Genomic DNA, 26,458 nt, shown 5'->3' on the forward strand with positions numbered 1-26,458 from the left:
ATTCATTCAAGTTCCTAGCCATTCACCATCCTAATAATGTGATGTTATTTTTTAGCATTGACAATTAATCTTCTTAATTTCTTGTCAAAATTTACATGCGACTGCTATTCTCAATTTGTGAACCAAACTGAAGACTGTTATATAACGAGGAGATCTATGTATAATGGATTGTTTCCACAATCAAACTACAAATGATGTCATTTGCCCTATAAGAGGCCATGCTGGCACAAATGGAATATTATATCATATGGTGTGCATTTTCCTCATTTCTTATGCCCAATAAGAACTTCTCACACGACCATATATGCATGTCCCAACAATCAATTTGAAACTAGGTATTAGAACCACATTATAAAAAGAAGGAAGAGGTAAATTATGGAAAGGGAAAAAACTCCCGAAATACCTCCGGTTCATCTTTATTTCTTGAATGCTCAAAAGTTTTTCATTACATCCCTCGAGAATGCCCCTTGGAGGTCAACTCTTGTAGAGGAAGGGTTTAGATTTAACCATGGATGGATCAGCGAGAGAATAAATATCCTAAAGATGAAGTGGATCATCGAGTCATCCACATGAAAATGTCCGAGGAACTAGATTGGTTTTCGCTGGCATGACACCATATATCGCCTCGGTCACTTTTGGATGTAAGCGTACGGATAGTGGGGGGTATTACGTAAGATGGGCGATTTGTTCTGCGAATGATTTAAGGCGGCATACGAGCTCCGCGGATCACAATATAAGGAGTACGATCACACTCTGATATATCATATACATATGTCGGAGAGAGAAGGGCAATGCAGGGGAATTAAAGAAAGCCCCCCCCCCCCCCTCCTTCCCTGGTAGGGGCATTTTGGGGTAAATTTTAACATGGTACATATTATGTATGTAATAAATAAGAAGACTCGACAAAAGAGTTATATGTATTGTTTTGTGTCCTGATTTCCTGTGCCAGCAATTTGGAAGATGAGAGAGAGAGAGAGAGAGAGAGAGAGAGAAAGAGAGAGAGAGAGATCCTGTTGTTGCGCCATGAATACATGGGAATGTGAAGGATGTGCTCTTCCTCTCCCCATCATCATCTTCCCCATCATCCACCAATAATTCCTTCAGGTGGGACTTTTCTTTCTCTCTTTCTCTCTTTCTTCTTCTTCTTCTCTCTGTTGATTTGCAGCTATGGTAGCTTCATTTTAGCTCTATATTCTCTCTACACTTACGCATCGGGCATCGTTCCACTCTCATATATCTGTAAAACACCCGAATTTAACGAAATGGCCAGGAAAAGACATCAGCTTTCGCATTTGTTGTTCTGTTATCATTAGAAAATACAGTACTCTTTTCTTCCTTACAGTTGGAGACCCGTCACCAAAAATGTGGCTAGAAAAGACCATTGCTGTAATAGTTTCTGTAATACTAGTAACAATGCTAGATGGATAGATATATATGTTTTACAAGTTCTTCTGAGCAGGAAAGGAATGCTGAAATTCTTCGGTTTCAGATTCACCAAGAAGGTTTTGGATCCAATGCTATCTTCTACATAATTCTTTTCATTTATATCTCAGAGAATGCAGAAGTTTTCATTGCTTTGTACATATCTCAATTTTTTGAATGCGCACATGAATCATTACACATTATTGCTGTATGACCTATCTGAATTAGCCTTTAGTGTTAAATTTTGCTTCTTATGGCCTCTTCCTCAATATTGAATGCCCATATGAATTAATGCTGAATATTATCATATGCCTCATTTTCTCTCCATTAATGTGCAAATCTGACTTGTTTGATGTATAACACATTTCTAAAACGCCCAGATGCAGCTGTACAGTGTATACGAATGACCACTAATTTCAGTGTATGTTTGATTGATTTTTGAGAGACTTGAAAATTGGCTTGTTTTATTATATGAGTCAACACTGTAAGGCTCATATGAGTTAGCACTCAATATCAATGCATAGCGCATTCACATGTTTCTATTGAATGTTTTCTGCTTCTTCATCTTATCGTTTGCTATTCCATTGTCTCAGAAAATTCAAACTCTAATTATTCTTTCTTTCCATTGATGTCCGAGAGACACTAAAATATTTAAACTTTTTTGTTAATGCACAATCTTGAAAGCCCCATGAATCAGCATTGAATATTGCTGTGACCAATTCAAGCTATGAGTTAACATCGTTGTATGAACCATCTGGGTTACTCATTATTATTGTACAACCTATACAAATTATTTCTCATTCTATTATTATTCTTGTTTTTGCATAACCTTCATATTAAATTGCCATATGACTTAGTATTCAATAATATCTGTATAAATTCTGCTTCTTTTAATTGTATGCTGATATGGTCTATTCACATTCTTCTTTTAATGATGCTGAATTTTGTCTATGTATATGCAGGAGCCACCTAAAGAAGGGTCACAGAGAGGTGCCTCCAGAGAAGGATCACAGAAAGGAGGAGCTTCCACACAACCTGGTTCACAATATAAAGGAGTTCAAAAACTGGATGTGCGCGCTCTTATTGAAACGGATGGAAGACAAAATCATGAGCTTGAAAATGGGAGGCCTGCTTTTGTTAGCAGTATCCCTAATCAAGCCAGAGGAGCCCAAACAGCTGCCGGATGGCCAACATGGCTTACAAATGTTGCTGGTGAAGCTCTCAATGGTTTGGTTCCAAGAAAATTCGACTCTTTTGAAAAGATGACCAAGGTCAATGATAAAGTGATGCATTCGATGAGATTTTAGATACCTATAATCAATTTGTGCATTGGCATCTTCAGCCTTGAGAAGACGGAAAATTGACAAAAATTTCCTGATTTTATAAACATTCCTTTATCTATGCTTGAGTTGCTGATATACATGAAGTTCATTGTTATACATGATGAGCAGAAACCATCATTTCCTGTAGTGTTCTACCACATAATTGATCTTATGTAGGGATTATTGCGAATGATATATTGATATACGATTATAGCATTTCACATATGGATCGTTGGTTTATACTCTGACAACCAAAAAACCCATTGTCTGTTATGTATTGCAGATTGGAGAAGGCACATATAGTAATGTGTTCAAAGGTCGTGATCTACTGAATGGAAAGGTAGTTGCAATGAAAAAAGTTCGTTTTGATACACTTGAGCCAGAAAGTGTGCGATTTATGGCTCGAGAAATTATAATATTGCGGAGGCTTAACCATCCTAATGTAATAAAGCTACAAAATATTGCTATATCTCGAGAGTCAGGTAGCTTGTATCTAGTCTTTGAGTACATGGATTATGACTTGGGTAGAATTTTGACTTCTTCACAAATGGGATTCACAGTACCACAGGTTAGTATGAAAAGTTACACTTGCATATTATCGTAATTTCATGAAGGTTGAAATGTAGTTTTTTATTTTCAGGTGAAGTGTTATTTGTTACAGATACTAAAAGGACTCGAGTATTGCCATACTCATGGTGTTCTTCATCGTGATATCAAAGGATCTAACCTTCTTTTAGACAGTAATGGAAACTTAAAGATAGCTGATTTTGGCTTGGCCACATTTTTCCAGCCAAATAAGAAGCAACATTTTACAACTCGCGTAGTGACACTTTGGTACCGTCCTCCAGAGCTCCTTTTAGGAGCCACTGAATATGGAATCGGAATAGATTTGTGGAGTGTTGGTTGTGTTTTTGGGGAACTCTTTACCCGTAAACCTATTTTGGCCGGAAAAACTGAGGTAGGGATTGTGAACGTAATTATCTAATTCGGTAAGCAATTAATCTCTATGGAACTAATAAAAATATATGGATTAGAGATTCATTCTCTACCTGCATCCTGTCTCTCCCATTATTAACTTCTAGTGAAGGTGATGTGTGTGCATATAATAGCTCACTATATGATATGATGGCATTGTGCATCCATTCTACAACATAAGATAGTATTACTTGGTTTTGTATTTTTGGTTTTGCTGCTTCAATTTTCATGTTTGTAAGAATAAAATTAGCAGGGTTATAGACTGACTGTTCAATCCTATCTCTAGCCTGATTATTAACACTTATTTATTGGTTTAGGGTTTAATTTTTTTTATCATTTGCTTTTATGTTTTTGACGTTTCTGCTTTACATTCGTGCTTTTAATATGGTTTAGACATGCTTAACTGACATTTATTACGCATCCTTTCTAATTTTTACACAGGTAGAACAACTCCATAAGATCTTCAAGCTTTGTGGATTTCCATCTGAGGAATATTGGATGAAGTACAAGCTCTCTTACACCTTCAAACCCCGAAGACCCTATAAAAGGTCCTTGGCCGAAGCTTTCAAAAGCTTGCCACAACCAGCATTGCAATTGCTTGATGTCTTGCTGGCTGTCGATCCAGATGCTCGGGGGTCAGCATCATCTGCTCTCCAAAGTGATGTAAGTCTAGTTCTCATACCTTGAAACATATGAATCAAGATTGACGTTGATTTGAATTGTTTACACATAATGATTGACCTCTGACTCATCATGCAAATGTCAAAATTCACAGTTCTTCAAGTCCTTGCCGTTTGCATGCGACCGATCAAGTCTACCAAAATATATACCAAATAATAGCATTTTGAAAGCACAACCAGCTAAAGGAAAAGGGTAAAATCATCGCGATATTCTCTTATTCTAGATGTACTCATCTTGAATTACAGGGATGCTTAATAAATAGTTCCTTTCTGGACAGACAATCATCCATAGGTACAAAAATACCTGATTCAGATGCTGATTTCAGGAGAGGATACAATTTTGTGGAGTATAAGGGGTTCTATGATGATGTTCACCAGGAAAATGATGAATTGACATTAAAAAATGAAGTATGGATATTTAATATTAGAATGTGCTTAATGAAGATATCTAGTATAGGTCTTGTATGTATAAATTATGACATCCATCAAAGAATAAGATGTGGAAATATAGTATTAAAGTTTTGCTGTATGAAGCTATCTACAAAATTTGTTACAGACGAAATGGGTGTTGACGATGAGCTTTATTATCAGGAAGCTAAAAATTGAAGGATGTCATTTTCATGCAGAGATCTTTATTGTATTCAAGCGTTCCACCTAAGAGTAGGAGTGAGAGATTTCCTTCACAAGTAAAGGATATTTCTCGAAAGATGGTTGCGAATAATACCTCATGGCAGCAAGGTGGAGAGAGAAACGGAGTATATGCATTGTCTCCAGACAAAGCCCATCATATAACAGGAATATTGAATGCTAAAACAGAGGAAAATGTGAGCCTACTCAAAAAATCAATGATAACCAGTCATCACAGATCATCACAAATGGGCCAGAAACAACAAGAGAGTGATGCCCCCTCTAATTATAAGAATAATAAGTTATTTCTGGCAAGGGACTATGCTAAAATTAGTGATGAGTCTCAAAGTGAACGACATGAGCTCAAGTTCAAGGTCAACAAAGTAACCATCAAGTCTCAAATAACAACAGATAGCATAGATGTTTCAAAGCCCACACATCGAAGGCAGGGATTTGATGATGTTGACCTCATGATGCAGCATCAGAAGGCCAAACGAGAGGTATTATTTTATTAATCATGTTCTTTACTATAGCGAACATAGGGTCTTAAAATACCTGAAGATGTGGGTTCTTTTACCTAATTTTCTCCGTACAATCCCAGGTTTTTTTTCTGTACTCCAAATTTTTAGTTTCTTACCTGGTTTTTCCTAATAACCCTTGAAGATTCTGGTTGTTTTACTTGGTGCCTTCTAATTCATGAAGATGTGGATTTTTTAACTGGAATTTGACTCATACTCCTTGAAGATGTGGGGGTGTAAGCCTGGCATTTTTACCATACACTCTTTGAAGATATGCCGTTTACCTTATTATCTTTGAAAATGTGGTGTCTTTGTATGATTTTCATCCTATTATCCTTGAAGACGTTAGTTTCTTTACTTTCTTTTCATCCTTACAAAAATGCGGGGGTATTTTTTGTTATACTCCATGAAGATGGGGATCTTCAAACTTGGTTCTTTCTTATAATTCTTGAACAAAAGATGTGGGTTATTTTTAAAACTTAGTTTCTGCCTTAATATTTCTGTTTATAATCATTGAGAATATGGTTATTTGTTTTTCTGTGGTTTTATATGTAATAATCCCTGAAAAGATGGCTGTGTGTCTTTGTGGGGATTTTGTGCAGAATTTGAGGGGTTCATCATCGTCGTCGTCAAGGGTGATGCAGTTTTCAGGGTTTTTGGTACCTTCTTCCAGTGATATAGAGCACGTGATGCAGCAAAGAGAGCATCAAATTCAAAATGCCATGCGGCGTGCAAGACAAGAAAAACAAAGGTATAGGACCGCGATGGATTCAGAGCATCATCTTCTACTACATCATATGTGAGAAGAGAACAAGAATGTTACGTTATTTCCTTATGATGGGAAAACGCCAGAATGCTGTTCACTTCTGTTGGTTATTTATCAGACTATCCCAAACTACCAGAATACACCAGTGTAGTGCACAAGTTAGGGTCAAAATACAAATATAGTTCATATGTTCATGTAAATATCAAATCCTTGAATATGATGAGCTTATAGCATGAACTGACATAGAAACCATGTAAGCCATGAAATGGAATGCTGCTCCAATCAGTAATATCCATGCCACTATGAAGTTATCAATAGTTATTCGGTTTCTTAGTTTTTTATTTATTGCGAATGCAAAAATTCAGCTTGAAATCATTCATTGTGAATAAAAAATCAAGCAACAATTTTGAATATAGAGATGTGAAATCAATCCTTGCTGAACACTTTTCTTGCATTACTTCTTACGCTTCAGATGAGCATGGATGTAGTTTATGTCCGAAGATGGGAAAAGATGATAATAGCATCAGGGTCACTTTCATGGGTTTTCGCCATTCAACTATATATAAGAAGCTTCAAGCAATAAACAGGAAGGGGTAATGTAAAAAATGTTGCTCATCTTGAGAATACTATGAACTATAATGTAAAAAATATGAGCTGATACCCTTAAAAAAAATTAAGGGATGAAATATATATGAAAGTAAAGAATTTAAAAGCATAGGTTGGAGTAGATGGGTCTAATTACTTCCGGTTTCCTCTACCTTCTATGTTTATTATCATAACAATCATGGAGTTCCAAAGGATATTGATGTTTGGAACAATAGCCTTGTTCGGCAAGGATAATCTCTAAAAAAGTTTCTTCCAAAGGTTTATTTGGTGAAGAGTTTGTTTTTATGGTTTTTCATTAGAGACATGGAGAGAAGCCACCTTAAGTTATGGATGGGTCTCTAATTACTGTGCATACTTGTAACAGTACTCAAGTATGACAACCATAGATAAGTGAATTAATCAATGAATTGTTATGAAGAATTTTAAATTTTAGTTTTATTATGAAGCCACACGCTCTTTTAATATGTTTGCATCAAGTGTTTATAGAGAATACATTTTATGTGTTTCATTCCACCTATTTATAATGAGGATCATGGATAGAGATACAGAGATAAACAAAGCCTAGATCGATGTAGCTTAGTTGGTAAGGTTGTTCGTTGAAAGTGAGAAGGTCATAGATTCAACCCCTACATTCCACAATGGCATCTGATAATTTAAGAGAATATGTATGGAGTAATAAGGGTGAGAAATTTGGGTCTCCAAGACATAGAACTAGTAGTCTAACACCGTACCATTAGGGAAAGCTAAAAAAGAGAGACATGACAATTACATGTGGAATCGTGATCCTTTTCTAACGTCCTCTCTTATTCATGACTCTCTTTCGATCTTTTATTGATTTCATCATCATCACATGTGTTACATGCATAACCATAATTGGTCATGAGATAGGTTTTCCGTAGTTTTTCCTAATCTTATGATGAGTACGTACGAGTTAATTGTGAAAGGAACGAGGGTATGAATTGTAACATTCAATTCTATGGTGTGGAATAACTATTGTGTTATAATCACTTGACCACTTCAAATATAGTCAAGTGTGTTACACGGGGGCCTAGGGTGTTTGCCTATATAAGAAGGCTAGCTACCTTCTTTTCAAGGGCAGTGTGGCTATGACTTTTGTTAGCTAAGCACATGCGATCCTCATAGGACCCAAGGTATGACTCGTATCAACCCGCGATGTATGCGACATTGGGGAGGTTTGAGTCCCCCTCACATTGTTTCTAGGGGGTGGTTTGGTGGGTTTGGCACCCCTCTTCAACACTTCGCACGTATTCTCTTCAATATGAGACAACACACTAGGACATGTGCAAGGAGACATGGAACTTTAGTACTAGGGAAGAATCATTAGAGTGAGGAGTGTGAGAAGGTTTATCCAAATAATTCATTAGTAAATGTACTTGTCATTCCAATCAATCATAAATTTGTGAGCAATTGTTGTTTTAGTAGTCATCATTATGAGGTTGTTGGTTTGAGTAATCATCATTCTATAGTCATCGACAAAGCCTCTTTGGATTCATGGACTTAATGGACCATCTTCCTTGGGTCAAGGCCCACATGGCCCTACTCTTTCACATGCACATGCGAACTACCACAACATTGAATAATGATATTTTATCTTGAACAACCTTGTGGATTCAAGCATTAAACTCTACTACGATTCTTTGTCCTTGACCATACTCAAAGTTTGCTTTCCTCATGTGTTTGGGCCAAACCTATCTCTACACGCGTTTCTCTCATTCACAAGGTACAAAAAGTGGGATACCTCCATCACTAATCTCATTCACTCACTCCCAAGATCGAACAACAAGGTTGGGCGTGTGATATGATTGCCAAAGTGTTATGAGGTGTTAAAACTAGCAAGAACAACTCATTGGTCAAAGGCGGTGACCAATCATGCCTATATTTGGTGGACAACCAAGGTTGAGCAAGCTATTGAATAGTATTGTTTGCACTAAAAAGTCAAAACCTTATACTTCTTTAGCAAGAAAGTTATAGCCCAGCCTTCAACCATAAGTTACACAAAGATATAAGTAGATTTATGAAATATTAGCAAACAAATTTAAGTAATTTACCGGCCCAATGTCAACCTAGTGTTTATTAAGGCAATGCAAAGTCACTTAAAACTTCTAAGTTAAGGAGTTGAACAAAATTCATTTTAAACAAAAAATAGCATGCCCTACATTCACATAAACCATGAGAACCACCACTAGCCCATCCCTCTTTTCTTCCTTGAGAAGTGCAGTGTATTGCACCTAATATGACAAGCTTGACATATATAATGAGGCAATCATTTCAACATTTAAATGTTACTTTTGTCTTTCAGATTAAATCTTTGATTGTTGCAGGCAAGAGCATAGCTTTGCATCTCACTATTTTGTATGATTTATTTTCAGCAAAGATTTACACTTGAAAGTCAGAGAAGAGAACAATATTTCCTCCAATAAAAAATATTTGCATACAAAAAATGTCTGGATTTGCTCCATTCTTATCATTACACATTATTCATATGGCTCATATATATAGTTGCTTTATTTTCCATAATTTTACAAGGCATGAATATTGCACTAGATTCCCTGCGCATACTTGATGAAAGTCAAGTATTCCTTCACCTGTGATAGGATGCAAATAAATTCTAATATTCAAACAATCCCTGTAGAAATACCTATTGATCTCAACCTCACCATCACACATAAAATGTGTTAATATATACATCAGTAAATTGTTCATCTCTGCACCAACTGAAGTTCACTTCATATAATTTGAAGAGAGTATTATGGTATGGGACTTTGGTGAAATGGATTCAAGGATTCACTGGAATGAAGAAAAAAACTTGATGGTATCCTCAAGGCCCTTGATAAAAACATCCACATCCGATTTTGTATTGTAGAAGTATAGGCTTGCTCTGACACTTGCATTAATACCCAGATGACGATGCAACGGTTGTGTGCAATGATGTCCAGACCTTACTGCAACACCATGCTGCAAACCATCCCTCTCCCAAAAGAAAACATTACTACAAAAACACATCTAGAAACTTATGTTGTGGAAATAAAAAAACATAATAGTAACCTGCTGGTCAAGAAAAGTTGCAATATCAGTTGCATGGATACCCTCTACATTAAAAGAGCATAATGCCGCTCGAAATCCTGAGTCGATAGAAGGCCCATAAATGCGCACTTTTGGAACTGCTGCCAACTTCTCATACAAGTAATGCGAAAGTTCCACCTGCACCGAGCATGTCTTTAGACCAATGAAATGAGAGTCTGATATAACCACAAATAATGATGGTGCCTTATAAGCCTGAAGTACAACGAGAGACCCTTGATATTGCCTCAAGTACAATAATATTGTCTCTAGTGCTCACTTCTTTATGGCATAGTCTCTAATGCTCAATCCAAAATATACTAAGTTTTCTTTATTTCCACAAATGCCTTATGTTTCCATATTTCTCTATTTATCCTTGGTTAACCCCTGAAAGATTGCCTCATCTACATGTGCTACTTGAGAGATTATATGGTCACCTCATCCCTTTTTCTTTCTTTTTGGGGGTTCAGTGTCTTGATTATTCAGAGGAATTTGGGGATATAAAGAAGAACTCGAAGGTATTCTTGATGTTTTCAGTTTAGGTTAATCTTTATGTTGGAGTACAGTCATAAATACAAGAAAACTGTTTCTTACTTCATAATTATGGATTTGTTGCATCCCTATGCAGTTGAGGTAGTCGATTGCTGCACCAAATCCAATTACCTCTCCAATAGCAGGAGTGCCAGCTTCAAACCTGTATAACGAAACTGCAGCTTACAAAATTGCAGAAAACTAAAAACTCAAATCATTATATGAAACATATAAAGACATAATACAACATTAAAATGCACAGACGTCAAGGTTGAAGATTACCTGGATGGTGGCTCTGCATATGTTGAGTGATCAAGAAAGACCTCAGAAATCATCTCTCCACCACCTGAAAAAAACCAAAGGTATGATATATCAGCCTAAAAGCACGGAAAAATGTAATGTAATTTATCAATCAGCTTAATTTAAGGTGAGACAATAGCCAGGATCAGAATAGAATGGGACCTAAGGACAATACGATACATGAAGGCAACTTTACCCAAGAGTATGTGAGAGTAGCAGCAGCAAGCTTTATTACTAGCTTTCTTAAGCCAGAGGTCTTACGATCGGTACTTTGTCTATTATCTTTTATAAGAAAATTGTACGAGGTTAAGAAGAGCACACATTTGCTTTGTAGGCTAGCTGGTTTAGGAAGAACTAATGCCAAAGTTTAGCAAATGTTCCTCAGTGATCTTTCCATCAAAAAGTCAATAGCCACATCTTAATAGACAGAGACAAGTACAGAGGCGTCCAAAAGACCTATGAGTGTTACAAGATAAGTGTCAAGAAAGAGAAATATATTAATGTCTTTTAAGAGGCCACATCTTAATAAACAGAGACAAGTACAGAGGCGTCCAAAAGACCTATGAATGTTACAAGATATGCGTCAAGAAAGAGAAATATATTAATGTCTTTTAAGAGGCCAAAATGGCCTATAAGACCAAACAAGAGATTACATCTTATGCACAGAATTACACACACATCGACATGAGAAATTCAGCCTTCACATTCCCAATTGCTCAAATACATACCAAATACAGGTACTCAATATGTCAAGTGATTATGAATCAACAGAAACATAATTTTTGTAATTACAGAACTGTTTACAATATTCTGCACAACTTTTACCATTTAAACCCAAGAAATTCTGCTTGTGTTTAATTCATGAAATGACTAAAAAGTATTCAAGCACTGATAGCTTCTTATTCTTCTTTGTTCTCCTCCCCAATTAGATCCCAGTGAATACCCTGACCAGCCTTCATTAAGAGACTAAAACTTTCTGTTTTTGGTTGTGTTTTATTCTGTAGGTTTGGCAAACACTTAATTTGGTTCTTCCTTACCTTTCACGCACACAAACACATCTTCCTCATAATACCTTATATAAAAATGGGAAACCTCAAAAAGAAACGAAAACCCATAAAGAATGGATACAAGATAGGCATCTAAAAGTCGTCTACCATCAATAAATTAGCCTTACTTGTAAGCAATCTTGTAGTTGCAGTAGAAAACTATGTATAACTGGACAAGTATACAGCAAATGAATCATACTTTTGTCGATGCATCCACGTCATTTGCATACACATGAACACAAGCAAGGGCACATAGACTTAAACATACAAATATGCAAATGATCATCTTGGGCAAACTTACCTGAAATTGTGATTACCAGAAAAGAAGTTTAAGATTACAATTGGATGCTTATATATGAGATTATATATATCTTTAAGGAGCTCTGATATTTCATCGTCAATGAATAGTTATTTGCATATTATCAGAGAGCACGAATTATACAGCATAATTGTGCAAACAAATCCATAAAATAAGAAGGTAATGTATGTGAAAAAGCATACATCCATAAATACAAAGAAGACTGACAAATTACAATCAGCGAGGCTCCCCCTTTGCATGCACTCCATTGATCTACACAATCCAGATAGTATATATGGGCGCTTACCCATAAATGGTGGAAGATCTTGAAGTAACTCACTCTTTCCATAAAGAAATCCTACCCCTGTTGGTCCGCACATCTGAAAATTTTGTGGCAAAATAAAAGAATAAAAACAGAATAAATCATAAAATACAATGTCGGAAGGTCAATGAGAATTTATTGATTTCTATAAACAAGCTTCTCTCATAACAATTCAGAGAATCGTATTATACTTACTAATAAGAATAAGATTTCACCTTATGGGAAGATGCCACCAAAAAATCTACCCCAAGATCTTGAACATCCACAAACATATGTGGAACACTTTGGCATGCATCAACAAGAACCTTTGTTCCGAATTTCCTTGACCATTCTACAACTTGTTCAATGGGATTAACAGAGCCTGCACCATGCATTGTCTTAGATAATCAAGTGTTCACTGTTTTATCTAGAAGCACATTTTAACCAGCATACATGCATGCAACTACCTATTTCTCCTGGAACAATAATCTATATTGAATTTGACACATGCTTGAGATGATGAATAGTGATGGTTACACTAAAATATTGAATCAATCATACCAAAGAAGTGTATGCATGAAAGCCCCTTTATGTTATCAACTTCATACTTAGCATGAATGCAAAGTTTAGCATGATTTATCCATACATTTTCTTTTATTTGTTTGGGTTAATCTTTTCTTATAGTTGGTTCATAATGTTTAAGCTTTTCATATTTTTCCTCACTCCAGACATGCTTTTCAGTATTTTGCTCATCAACCAATCATCATAATTCATTTTTTGGTGTTAAATTTTATAATCCTAGCATGAGTGTCTTATTGAGTGATACTCAATTTTCAATGATAGTTTCAAATGTTCCTTCTTAGCATAAGGCTTCATTGAAATGATGCATTGCAAAAATCTCTATCTTGTATCAAGAACCAATTTAAGAGTGCCAATTCAAGAGTCCTGTGCAGGTTTTCTACAGGTAAAAAGTGGTGAGCCAATGAGAAATAAATCTATCAAAGGCTTGATAGCAGATGACAATCACCTCCAAAAACAGCCACAAGGATATTGCAGAGGGTAACAGCTCTATTTCGAGGATGTCAGAAATGAAATTTATGTTGAAAATGAGTGCAATAACAAGTGGTTCAACAATGAAGAGTGAAGTGCAAAAAAGTGTTTTTGTAACGTCATATTTGCAAGCTTAGCTGCTATTGAGTATGATAATTGTAATTGAGAAAGGAAAAGAATGTGGGGAGGTTGGGATTTGTAGTGGCTTGCCCTTCTCATAAAATAAGGCTCATCCAAATGAAAGGTTTTTCTCCTGTGGACGAACATAAAAACCTAGTTTCTCTTCTTGTGATTCATCACTAGTTCTTAGTAATAGTAAAACGCCTATTTTTGTTCAGTATTTCATTGATTTAACCTCCATTTAGAAATTAACTGATCGACCACATTTCCTCACCTCCTCAAGAACCATCTGTCCTTCTATTATTGCACTGCTTAGTTGACAGATAATATGTATTTACACGCAATGTACTTGGTGTATGTAAAATATATTTACTATATAGATAAGATTGAAGAAAAGAGAATTTGAAGACAATCAAAAGCGGAATACTCACCTAGAACATTAGAAACATGCTGCAAGGATATCAGCTTCGTTTTATTATTTAGCAGATCCTTTAACTGGTCCATATCTGCAACCTCCCCCTTTGTGAGAGAGACATATTTCAATACAGCACCAGTTTTCTTTGCAATTATTTGCCAGGGCACAATATTGCTATGGTGTTCTGCAACCGTAAGTATAACCTGTGATTCCATTTAAATCATTATGGAAAAACTTCAGAATATCTACATAAGATTATCAAGAGATGGACTCATATGATTAGGCCACAGAAATGTATTAGACCCATGCTGGTGATCAGGAGGTGAGCATGTCAGTGACATTGATGAATGTGGCCTTTCAAATTGTGTCGAGATGACTACATTGGTCATATATCAAATTCTCAAATACCATGTATACTGAAATCTACACCTAGAACTTGTGACTCACCTTTTCTGTTTTTTTGTCTTTTGGAATTCATGATGCCTACCCATTGGCATGTAGTTCAACCATGTTGCTCCATGAGTTTACTCCCAATGTTTTCCTCTTTATCGCTACAGTCAATTATAAACATTGGCAATATGCCTTAAAGAATTATTCGTTATACTAGCACTTCCATTTTTGATATCATGTTTTTCTCTTCCATATCTAAAGAGACAAAAAGACCTCCTTCTTAAAACTAAATGTCAACGATGTTTACATAAGGATGTTTCCAGACTCTAATATCATTAAGAACAAGAGATGGAAGATACCAGAAACAAATCTTGTTCACGCCTTTCTTGGTGACATATATTTGATGTGATATTTATAATGATTCATTCTTAACTTGATTGTCATTCCTATGCATTCTTTTTTATGTCCCTGTTCTTGATTGATGAAACAGAGATCTATAGCTCCTGATATTTGCTCCCCTAAAACTTTTGATACATGCCAAGTTGACATTGTGTAGTTAGTGTGAAATGGTGGAAGAACGATCGTCCCTAGACAAGAAAAGCTAAGCCAGCCCCAGGATCAGAATGTGATCAGCCCAATTAGCCTTGGCGTCCAATGCGCGGGGCTATGTGCATCCAATCCTAAAGCTATGCCTGATAATTTAACCTTAGTAGGCCCTACATAACATAATTTAAACGTTGAAAGTGACAGGAATAAGTAAATGGGTTATAATATTCTTTTGAAGAGGTCACAGGACTTGCGTGAATTAATCAATCCAATCTCTTTTGATGCAAATTTAAAATTCAGCTTTAGAGCTAAGAAAGAGTCCTTTCAGAATGCTGAGAAAAATAGGTCTCATGGCTGATTTTCTCTCTGTTTTCTACTATGCTTACTGGAGAGTACCTTGAAGGCTCTACATGGGGGTTTTAGTTGCTGAAATAGTATTTTGTGGCAGCTTGAACAAGACTTGCACACCTTAATCAATCCAATCTCTTTTGATGCAAAGTTAAAATTCAACTTTAGAGCAAACAAAGAACCCTTTCTGAATGCTAAAACAAATTGGTCCCATAGCTTATTTGCTCTCTGTTTTCTACTATGCTTACTGGAGAGTAGCTTGGAGGCTCTACATGGGGGTTTAGTTGCTGAAATAGTATTTTTAGGGTTTTGATTCTATCTTAATGCATCCCCTTCTATAAATTATCAATAAATGAATCCTGAAAGGGGTGTCAGCTTTTGGGGACAAAAAAGATGTCAACATCCTTGTTCAGGAGCAATCTAGTTCCCTGTATGTGAAATTAAGTCTTGGTGATTCCAGCATCTTAAGAAGGTGTTTCTTCATTATGTAACATTTCTCCAACAGTGAGTTTAAACGAAATAGGTGGTTGCCAGAGCCTACAAATCTTCCATAGACAGTTTCATAGGGATACATAAACGTCTCTCAATAAACCAAATTATAAATGTAAACTTCCCTGTGGGATGGGTCACTTGCCAGAGCCTACAAATCTCCTTTTCTTTATTGGATTTGGCAATCCAATTTACCATAACATTCAAAATTATCAACCTTTCGGAGATTTAACTTAACTCCCGATGCTCATAACAAAGTACCACAACTACTCTTGGTTAAACAAATATGAATTTCTATGTTAACCAAACAGGATATGAATATAACAATATGCCACTACATCAGTGAACAACAAAAATTCCAAAATATGCAATTCTAACCTCATCTCCTTTCTTCAGAGTGTTCAATCCCCAAGAATATGCTACTAAGTTGATAGCTTCTGTGGCATTGCGAGTAAAAATCACCTCTCTACAACTTGATGCATTTATAAATTTTGCAACCTTCCTTCTAGCAGATTCATATTCATCTGTAGCCCTTGCACTGCAAAAAGCCAACAAAAAGAACAGTCTAATTTTTGTCACAGAGGGTAGAATTTCATTAAGCTAATTGGTAAGTCCTTTGTCGGGTTGTTAAGTCATACAATATGTGCAAGATGTGTGATAGTCGTGTGTATTTATGGTATGAAAAAACTTATATCATACAGTACTATAAATATAGAGAGAAAGAAAGATGAGATGGTAAGCTCTGGGGAGATAGAAAAAATAAATAAATAAAGATAAACTAATGTATCTTACGAGGCCAAAATGACCTATAAGAACAAACGAGAGATTACATCTTAAAATGTTTTGTCCCATCTATACAAGAGTAATACGTATGAGAAAAGGAGAGAGATACAGACAGACAGAGGGAGTTGTGTTTTGAATGAGAAATTACATCTTAAACTGTTGTCTCATCTTTGAGAACCACAAACCAAAATAAGTATAACTAACTAGTAGAACCGGTACCCGCAATAAATCAAAATAAATAAAACTAAATTAGTAGAACTGCCTAAGGTACTAGAGAATCTTGTTAGCAAAGAACTCAATATTTCTGAACTTAGATGAACTGAAACTTCTGCTTTGAAAAATTTCAGAACAAACGTGAGATTACATCTTAAAATGTTTTGTCCCATCTATATGAGAGTAATACGTATGAGAAAAGGAGAGAGACAGACAGACAGAGGGAGTTGTGTTTTGAATGAGAATTTACATCTTAAACTGTTTCATCTTTGAGAACCACAAACCAAAATAAGTATAACTAACTAGTAGAACCGGTACCCTCAATAAACCTAAATAAATAAAACTACATTTGTAGAACTGAACCAAAATAAATAAAACTACATTTGTAGAACTGCCTAAGGTACCAGAGAATCTTGTTAGCAAAGAACTCAATATTTCTGAACTTAGATGAACTGAAACTTCTGCTTTGAACAGTTTCCAACATGGATTTACCCAAGATGACGCAAGGGGAGAGAGTGAGAAACTGACTGAGAAACTGAGCGAGTTAAATAAAGAAAGATTTTATAAAAGTTCATAAAAAGGTTCTAAATTTAGGGATAAAAAAAGGTTATAAATGTTATAAAAAAGGTTAAGTAAATACCATAAAAAATGGGTTTTCACATCAGATAACTAGAAGCAGAATTTATAAATGCTTTGAAACCAAATTTATGACAGCAAATTTTAACTTTTCTAAAACAAATTGCTCCTCTTTTGAAGCATAAGACTCCATCTGTACAGCTGTAACTTGATTTGCAGTCATAACGCATACGGAAAACAACCATGAACATCTTGCAACAGATTTTACCTGAATGTCACAGCAGTACTGGAGCCTCAAAATTTAACAGAAAACCCTAACTGTATTATAAATTCACATGATTGAAGACATCATTCAATAATAACCGTCATTGAACGAGACTGATTTTGAATGAAATTCAATAAGCCCTCAACCTCAGCATAAGACTTTATTGTGTGAATAGTGTCAATAATAACCGTCATTGAATATTTCAATAATAACCTTCATTGAACGAAACTGATTTTGAATGAAATTCAATAAGCCCTCAACCTCAGCATAAGACTTTCTTGTGTGAATAGTGTACATTTTGATGATAGAGGAACCCTTCAATATTACAAAACTGTTGGCAAATATAGGTCAAAGATAGTGTATCCTCGTGGATCGTTCTTTGGTAAATGGATTTTGATTGAATGGCAAAGGCTTGTGATATAAGTTTGCAAACAGTAGCCATCAATCAAACACAGATTAAAGACAATGAATTCAACCTTCATAATTGAATACTTCAACATTATATATCAATGAACAAGAGTTATTTTGACTGGTTTTAATAAGCTGTCATAATCAACAGGAAAACTTTCAGTTTCACAAATAGTGAACATTAGGATCTTTTTTTTTCTTGAAAAAACATGGCTGCATATTATCTGTGGCAAGGACAATCAGTTAATGGGATGGAACCTATGCAGAATTTTCCACTGCCAAAAAATGTTTCAAAGAGACAAACTGAAGAAAAGACAGAAGTGAGGAAAATATGCCTTCTTTCCTCATCTGCTCTTGATGATCAGACAGAAGGATCCCACTGAATCCTCAAGGTGTGAATGAGATCATGCTATGCATTTGCTAGAGTTTGCAAGATGGAAAGTATTACCACCTAGAATGTGAGAGCTTTCTTATCTTCATTAGCAAACTAAAAGACAAAGAAAACAAGAATTTTTCTATAATAAACACTAAACCAGGAAAAAGTGTGTTCACCTATAATTAACTAGCTTAACCAGCATACTTGACAGTGTAGACACTAACCAATGGAAAGTACCTCAACGCATGAATGCCACGATGCACATTCGAGTTATACGTCTCGTAATATTCTCTCAATGCATCCAAGACAGCCACAGGCTTTTGTGATGTGGCAGCATTATCAACATACACTAATTTGAACCCATTAACCTCCTGGAACAAAGGTAAGAGCAGTAAAAGATGAAAGATGAACAAAACACTAAGAAGGGATGCCATCAATGCTTAAATTTGGGTTTGAAAAGCAAACATTAACATTCAACGCAAAGTTCAAGTGAAATTTTGCTGTTCAGGCTAACAATTTACAGCCTGGAGAGCATGATGAAAGAATAATAATAACGATTTATGCATTAGTACTTAAATTTGGTTATTCTGAGCTTCCAATGAAACCTAAGAGTTTTTTAATGTTGCAAAAACAAGCAAGAGATGGTATCAATGCTTCAATTTGGGTATTTTGAAAGATGAACATTAATATTTCATGAAACGTTCCAAGTAATTTACAGCCTGGAGAGCATGATGAAATAACACAATAGAAAGAGAAAAAATTGAGAGTTCGGGTTTAAATTTGGAGGATCATGATCGAAAGCAATGATGTTCACATAAAACCTTACCCATAAAGCTAACACATTTTAGTTCTGGATAAAAAAGACAAAGACAAGTTTGAGGGCCTATGCTCAAATTGAAAAATTCATGTTTAATGTGCATTTTCTTTCGGGTGAGAGCTTATCCTTGGGACAAACAACTTCAAAGCCTGGACAGAAAAATGAAACATCAAACAACTAGAACTATGATCACAACCACAAATACAACTACTGTAAATACCATTGCGCTCATAAACATAACTAACCACAAGCATACATACAAATCCCTATACAACAACAAGAAGATTACCTGCTTCAGAATTGGAAAATCTCCTCTTGTTACTTCTCCAAGGGTGGTGTCTGAAGTGGCCATCTGAGAGGTAAGAGAGACAGAGGATGATCGAACAAACAGCATAGACATGTTGTTATTGCTTCTCTTTCTGATGGAAGAATGCCTGAGAAGAATACCAGAGAGATTAAGGAATCAATCAATTTCTAAAGAGCTTTGCGTTTTCTATATGGATTCCACGAAAGTTTTTGTGCATTATGAATGAGGTGAAGGATTCTAGAGATACAATGAGATTATCACCAGGTACCTTTATCATGACCTCCACCGTGCTGAGGATTGGGTGGGGTCATGTGATGTCGCACAAGTGGCAATGTTAACAAATCATCTGCCAGCTGCTTGTGATAGTCAAAATGCTGAGGCAACTCTTAAACCACGTGCAGCCATTAGACTCTGCAGTGTGTCCACCTACCTGTATGATATATTGTGATAGGGAGGGTATTAACAAAGTTAACATGTCCATTTCTAGCTGTCTTAACCTAGGGATTGATCAATAGGTCTAGATTCTATGAATGCTAGATCAATCCAAGATAAGTATGCATAGAAACATATAGGTGCACTAAAGGTTATATATTAGAAACCTCTAGCTTGTGCCTATCTAGCATTCAAAGAATCTGGGCCTATCTATCAATACCTATGTTGAAACAGCTAGAAATGAACCTGTTAACTTTGTCAGTACCATTCGTAACAGAATAAGTGTAATACAGATAGGTGGACACACTGCAGATCCTAATGTTCATACATGGTTATAAGCATTGCTTCGACGTCACATGCAACCGGCAGATGATTTGTTAACCTTACCACTTGCTCAATGTCATGTGACCCAATATCAAGAAATATAAACCAGAAGATTCAAATTTAACGCATCAATGGAAAGAGACAACTAAATCATATTGAACCTGCAATAATGTAGAGTACTGAATTCTAATGTATATGAGTCATGCAGCAATGTTGTGTACTGCTTCATGTGGGCATTCAAATTTGAGTTATATATCAAAAACAATGGAGGAGTTTTCTATCTCTGAGACACAAATCTAATGAAATATAAAGAAGATAGAGATGGATTCAAAACCTTCTTGGGAGCTCCAAAACCAAAGAATTTCAACATTCTTTTTCTGCTTACTTGGTTTGAGTGCGTGTATCTATCTATCAGTGCTATCTATTGTTGCTATCTATCTCTTAGTGCTGCTTATAAGCTACCTATCTATCATTTCTATTAGTGGTACAACTAAAACTATTGCCTTTCTCTAGCTATTCTTTATTATTTGGAATTCAGCATGGGAGGAGGAATGTATTACTAGCATTTCTAATAGTGGTACAACAAATATCATTAAATCTACTGTCTTTTTCTGGCCACTTTGTCCTATTAGAGTTTTCCACGTGTAAGAAAGAACAGAATATATACTAAAAGTTTCATGATGATTATGCATACATCTAGTGCATATAGAGTATAAAGAGAATCCCTAAAAGTGAAACTACCGTTGTTGCAAATGGAAAAGGAGAAGAAGAAACAGAGAGAGGGATATAGAGCAGAAAACGACCCACCTAGCAATATTATGTATTGATGGCAGAGAAGCTGACGATGATGAACAGAGGAAGAGCACATCCTTCACATTCCATGAATTCATGGCGCAACAACAAGGTCTCATCTTGAAAACACTGACAGAGAAAGGCAGGGCACAACAAAACTCTTCTACTTGTTTGTTAATCTCCGTCGATGCCCTTTACTTTTCGATATTCCCCGTTTTGCCCCCGCTCTTGATCAACTCTCTATTAGCGCACTTTTGGAGAAGAGTGAGAGCTCAGGTTGAGGTTTTATGAACCTTTGCAATAGACTCGAGGAGTTCTAGAATTAGGCATGGCCGAGTCATTGCTCCATGTATTTGGACCAAATACATTTTATTTATGGCTCCGTAGAATGCAACGGTTAAATCCTCATCCGGATTGTTCTCAATGCCACCATTCGTTGTTTAATACCCATCAATCACATTTTGTATTGTGATCAAGCTCAACTTTGCTATCCTATGAAATTGCGATTGTAAGCATGTCCTACCCTTTGATCGTAATGTCCACGAAACCTCGCTTTGCAAGGATTTGGCATTCTTCCCGGTTTGCATGTATTCCAATGCAATTTGCCAACAAGTTTTTAAGCATCACAAATAAATGAACATTTCTTTGGCCTATCCTTATTCACTACATTCTGCTAAGAGGTTGTTGTCTTTGTTTTTATGATGTAATATGATGTAATCCCGTGTTTCTCATAGAAAGCAACCATTATGTCCAATGTAGTTTACCTCAAACTGTGATTCATAAAAATTTAAATGGTTGACCCAACATATGTTCATACATATTCAATGTCGCGGCACCCACTAATCTCTTTGATGGACTTATATCATTCCACACAAGCCATGGAATGAATACATAACTATATTCTCCCGTGTGTAACAAAAATAGGCAGTATATCATATGAACCCTTATTGACTGTACGACTTCAAGACATACGAAGATGACAATATTGAAATTTCCAATACATAAAGTTGTTCTCGATCTTTTAATATATGCATTGGATGTGCTCACATTTGATAACTCCACCTCCAATTGGATAACCGAAATATCTATAAATCATACCACAACCAACCACTGCTCTTGACCAACCAAAATTGTCCATATTTTTGTACTAATTTATCCACGTTAATATTCGGACTTAAGTAATGTATTAACTTGAAAGTGTTAATGTTTCTAGGGAAGTTGTCCAAACATCTTAAGGGCATTAAGTGTTACAACATATTCTCAAGGACACTCATGAAATAAAGAAAAACTTGAGGCATTTTTTAAGTTCTCCCTTTTTTTATAAGTCATATCTTCTTTCTTTCTTTGTCACAATTTTAAGGCTTAGTCCAAGACGAATGTGAGTTCATATAATCTTACGTGGCCAATCCATATTGGGCCTAAGAGATGGTTTGAGTGTGCATATGATCATTTTTAGAATATTTCACACGTGCTTAACATTGTTGTTTAAAAGGCAATGCCATCATTTTTATGCTATGTACATCCCAACCAATCCATGGTCTTCATTATGAAGTAGCAATTGAGGAGAGTCAATGCATGCAATTTTTTATGGTAAGTCATAAAGATTCATTGTCATGGTCAAACAAGATTGGTTAGGAATGCTAGATCAAAAGATTCGTTTTTATTGTGTGGAACATTAGCCGAAACTCAATCATGCACACATTCAACATCATGGATAGGGTTAAGAGTGCTTGTGAATGATTTACAATGCCTTGTGTTCGGTGAAACGAAGTCATCATAGAAGACTTTTTTTTTCCAAGTTTGCAACAATGATAGCTCCATGGTAATATATGAGGTATCACAAAAACTCAAATTCAAGCATTGTGTTGATCATCGAAGAATTGAGGCGTGTGTTGCATTGAGGGTGGAAGAGCATTGTGGAGGGGCAACAAGTTAGACTAAGGTGCTATCTCTATACGAAAAAGGTAGTGTATGTGGGTTTTTTGTTATTATAGGTAGAGAATTTGATTCTATTATTAGTGATTGTTGAAGTGAAAAAGGTTTGTCCGAAAGATGGGTAGAGTTGATATTGAAAATTGGCCAAGAGCAGTAGTAGTCAGACAGACGCCTCCGAATTTAGAGAAGAGCAGCCCCATGATCCACATATAGGTAGCCGTAGGTATGTATATAGACTACATAATTATAGCGGGAGAGGCGTGCATGGGATGCATGCTCATCATCCATCGTGTGTAAATTGTTTGGAGAGGAGGAGGACATATATGTAAAATAAGCACAACTATTCATTCCTTATTTTATGTATAAAATGCGTGGAAAAGAGAAGAGGTGTATAAGTCAAAAAAAAAGGGTGCCTTCTATCTATCTATCTATCTATCGAAGAAGAGCGAACGGAGGAGGAGGATTGACATGGCGACGATGATGTTACATTTGACTGTTGCTCTGGCGTCCGCCGCCATCGCGGTGGCGGTTCTTTTGGCGGAGGCGGAGGCGCCCGCCGCCTCCGCCGCGCGCCTCCCCAAGAAGCTTCTGCTGTTCCAAGAATATCAGCAGCATCTCTATGGCGGCGGCGGCGGAGGAGGAGGATGGGTTTATAACACCACCACCACCACCAACAATCGCTACATATATAATAATAACAATAATAAACCCTGGCCGCCCAAGAAGACGCTTCCATGGGCGCCTCCCCTCACGCCCGCCTACCCTACCAAGCAGCCTACGCCTACTGCTGCAGCACCTCCTCTTCCGCCACCTTTAACTCCCCCATATAACAGCATTCCCCCCAGCGGCGGCGCCGCCACTCCACCTGCGCCCGCCACCGCCCCACCACCACTCTCCTCCTCCTCTTCTCCGCCCACTCCAGGACTCAATACCACCACCACAACAACAACTCCTCCTCCTCCGCCACCACCACCAGCTGTAGCCGCAAACTCTAGCGCTCCCACCTTCTCGGCTCCGCCACTTTCCGGAGCAACTCCACCTCCTCCTCCGCCGGCGCCGGCGCCATTAGCACCACCACCTCCTCCTCCTCCTCCTCCTCCATATGGCAGCTCGCCGACTCCACCTGCACCTGCAGCTCCTCCCGTTCCATTGGCTAGCCCCACTACTACCCTAACTCCTCCTCCTCCATCGGCCACTACTACCCTAACTCCTCCTCCACCATCGGCCACTACTACCCTAACTCCTCCTCCTCCTCCTCCTCCATCACCACCAACCGCCACCACATCTCCAGCTCCTCCTCCTCCTCCAACCTCAACCGAAACCGCAACCGCGCCTCCCACCACCGCCACCGGCGCTCCCACCTTCTCGGCTCCGCCAGTTGCAGGCTTCACATCCCCATCGCCAGCACCTCCATGCGACAATGGACCGCTCACGACTGCTGCCCCCAGCCTCCCATCTCCTCCTCCTCCTCCAGCTCCAGGAGGATATGCTGTTCATCCTCGACATTGAAGGAGAAGGGAAGGGCTGTCTGTGGCTTACTCCTCTCCACGCCCATGGCCGCCATCCACCAAAGCTAACCCTCTGATTCATAGAAAATTTGCCCAAACCTCCCATCATTGTTGAATAATACACGTGACATGTGCGTGTCTAGTGTGTCGACTGTTCTCAACAATCAAATGTATGAAGAACGGAACAAACACGCACTCCCTCACACACTCTCTCTGTGTCTGTCTGTCTGTCTGTTTCCCTCCCATTCTCCATCAATCCATTCATCGATCATTCCAATAATATACATAGTCTTCTCCTTCTTCTTCTTCTTCTTCTTCATGTTCCTTAGTTGGACTCATTGAGAAATTTAAATTTGTGCAGTCTATATAGATTGGCCCACCAAGAAGCAAGTATTCAGGTTTTAGAATGATCTGCTACGAAATTTCTACCATATTTCAGTAATAAACCCTAATTCATAGTAAATAGACTCCAAAATTTATTCGTAAAGCGTTTGTGTTTGAAAATTGATACTAACCACCCTGGGAGTGTTTTTGAGTATCATTTAATGTTTGTATTATGTACATATTTTACTCCGCAGAATTGTGTGTTCCCCTACGTTTGTAAAGAAATCTGCAACTTCTTAACACTTCTCGGATAAAAAATCTATTCCATCCATTCATTCACTAAATGGGGCCACATGCTTAGATGGAGAGGAGGGATATCCCACCACCAATGACAGGTGATTCACCAAATGCACCGCCAATTCTAATGATTATTTTGTCGGGAAAGTGTTTTATAGGGAGCCATAGATGTGACTCCACAATACGATGGTGAAACACGAACCAACCAACTTGGCCATGTTTGGAGAAGAGATGACTTGGCTAACACGTAGGTTTCCTTGCAAACATGAAAGCATTGGCCTGCATGGACATTTGACCAAGCAAAATGTTGTCCAAAATCTGCCCAATTAGCCCAAACACAAATATGGTTGAATTGGCTGGAGTGGTTATTGGACATCTTGCTGAATTGTTTTGCATTGTTACCTAAAATACAAGACAGCGACCTTCAATCAACAACTCATTTGACGAATATATCATCAACATTGTGATCAATAGCATGATTTACCACTAAGTCAATAGGCAATTTGATCATCATGACATGAATGAATTGGCTTGGCTATAGCTCAATTTACACAACATGCTCCATTGGCACATATCATTTAACTTTGTTGGTTACATGAAATTAAAGATGAAAATACTTACACGGATAGGCTAGGATGACTACAACAACTAGGTAAACTTCACATGATCCATAGTGAATGAACTCGATGTGTCAAATATTGAAACCATCCATAGTCAATGCATTTGATGTGTCAAATATGTAGACACTCAACTAGAACTAACAAAAACACAAAAACTAAACATCACACGACATTCTTTTTTGTTACTTGCTTCTTGATTAGAACTAAGTGATTTATGAAAACATAATACACAATTTATGAAGGGGAAGAAAACACAATTATTATTCACTGTAAATGGACACAATCATACCCTTCGGGTGGTTTTTATTCACACTTAGGAGTTGCTTTCTTTACATATTCATCTTATTGGTCATCTTCATCATTGCAACTTCATGATACACCTAGGAGAAAACTTCTTTCACTATAGTCCACAATATATTTCCTTACTAATAAATGACATTATGAGGAAACACCACATTTATGGACATTTACTTTAGTATAAAATATATTTCTGTAGTATTGTCCCCCACCCATTAATAACAAGAAATAATTTTAAACCCAAACGTGCAGAAGTTCAAGCATTTGATGTGCAATGGTGAATGATACAGGAACTACCTTGAATAATGTACTGCAAAAGGATACATACAGATGTACACCAATTCAAGGGAGTT

The 26,458-nt window shown here is 37.0% G+C and overlaps 2 protein-coding genes across 4 annotated transcripts; one reads left to right on the top strand and one right to left on the bottom strand.

Moving 5' to 3' along the window:
• Positions 1-1,223: 1,223 nt before the first annotated feature.
• Positions 1,224-6,723, top strand: LOC147868856 (putative serine/threonine-protein kinase At1g54610). Of its 2 annotated transcripts, none has more exons than XM_087324091.1 (9): positions 1,224-1,502; positions 2,385-2,693; positions 3,028-3,312; positions 3,406-3,702; positions 4,161-4,382; positions 4,495-4,592; positions 4,678-4,807; positions 5,026-5,526; positions 6,147-6,723. In XM_087324091.1, exons 1-9 carry the CDS (start codon positions 1,467-1,469, stop codon positions 6,345-6,347), a joined length of 2,079 nt encoding a protein of 692 aa, XP_087180217.1. In that variant the 5' UTR covers positions 1,224-1,466; the 3' UTR covers positions 6,348-6,723. The 2 variants fall into 2 exon arrangements, with proteins under 2 accessions (XP_087180217.1, XP_087180216.1); XM_087324090.1 differs by having other exon boundaries at positions 1,226-1,502; positions 3,385-3,702.
• Positions 6,724-9,363: 2,640 nt separating this feature from the next.
• CPNIFS (chloroplastic NIFS-like cysteine desulfurase) lies at positions 9,364-21,281 on the bottom strand. Of its 2 annotated transcripts, none has more exons than XM_087324094.1 (11): positions 21,140-21,281; positions 19,559-19,703; positions 18,690-18,823; positions 16,210-16,369; positions 14,075-14,261; positions 12,710-12,855; positions 12,480-12,552; positions 10,811-10,874; positions 10,592-10,691; positions 9,983-10,138; positions 9,364-9,892 (listed from the first exon to the last, which is right to left on the bottom strand). In XM_087324094.1, the coding sequence occupies exons 1-11, from the start codon at positions 21,241-21,243 to the stop codon at positions 9,722-9,724; spliced, it is 1,440 nt and encodes a 479-aa protein (XP_087180220.1). In that variant the 5' UTR covers positions 21,244-21,281; the 3' UTR covers positions 9,364-9,721. The 2 variants fall into 2 exon arrangements, with proteins under 2 accessions (XP_087180220.1, XP_087180224.1); XM_087324098.1 differs by lacking the exon at positions 21,140-21,281 and adding an exon at positions 19,845-19,997.
• Positions 21,282-26,458: the final 5,177 nt, after the last annotated feature.

The sequence above is a fragment of the Azolla caroliniana genome, unplaced genomic scaffold (genome assembly GCF_043228905.1).
Source record: "Azolla caroliniana isolate FFs.n. ecotype wild unplaced genomic scaffold, voAzoCaro1.0.p SCAF_1, whole genome shotgun sequence".
NCBI lineage: Eukaryota > Viridiplantae > Streptophyta > Polypodiopsida > Salviniales > Salviniaceae > Azolla > Azolla caroliniana.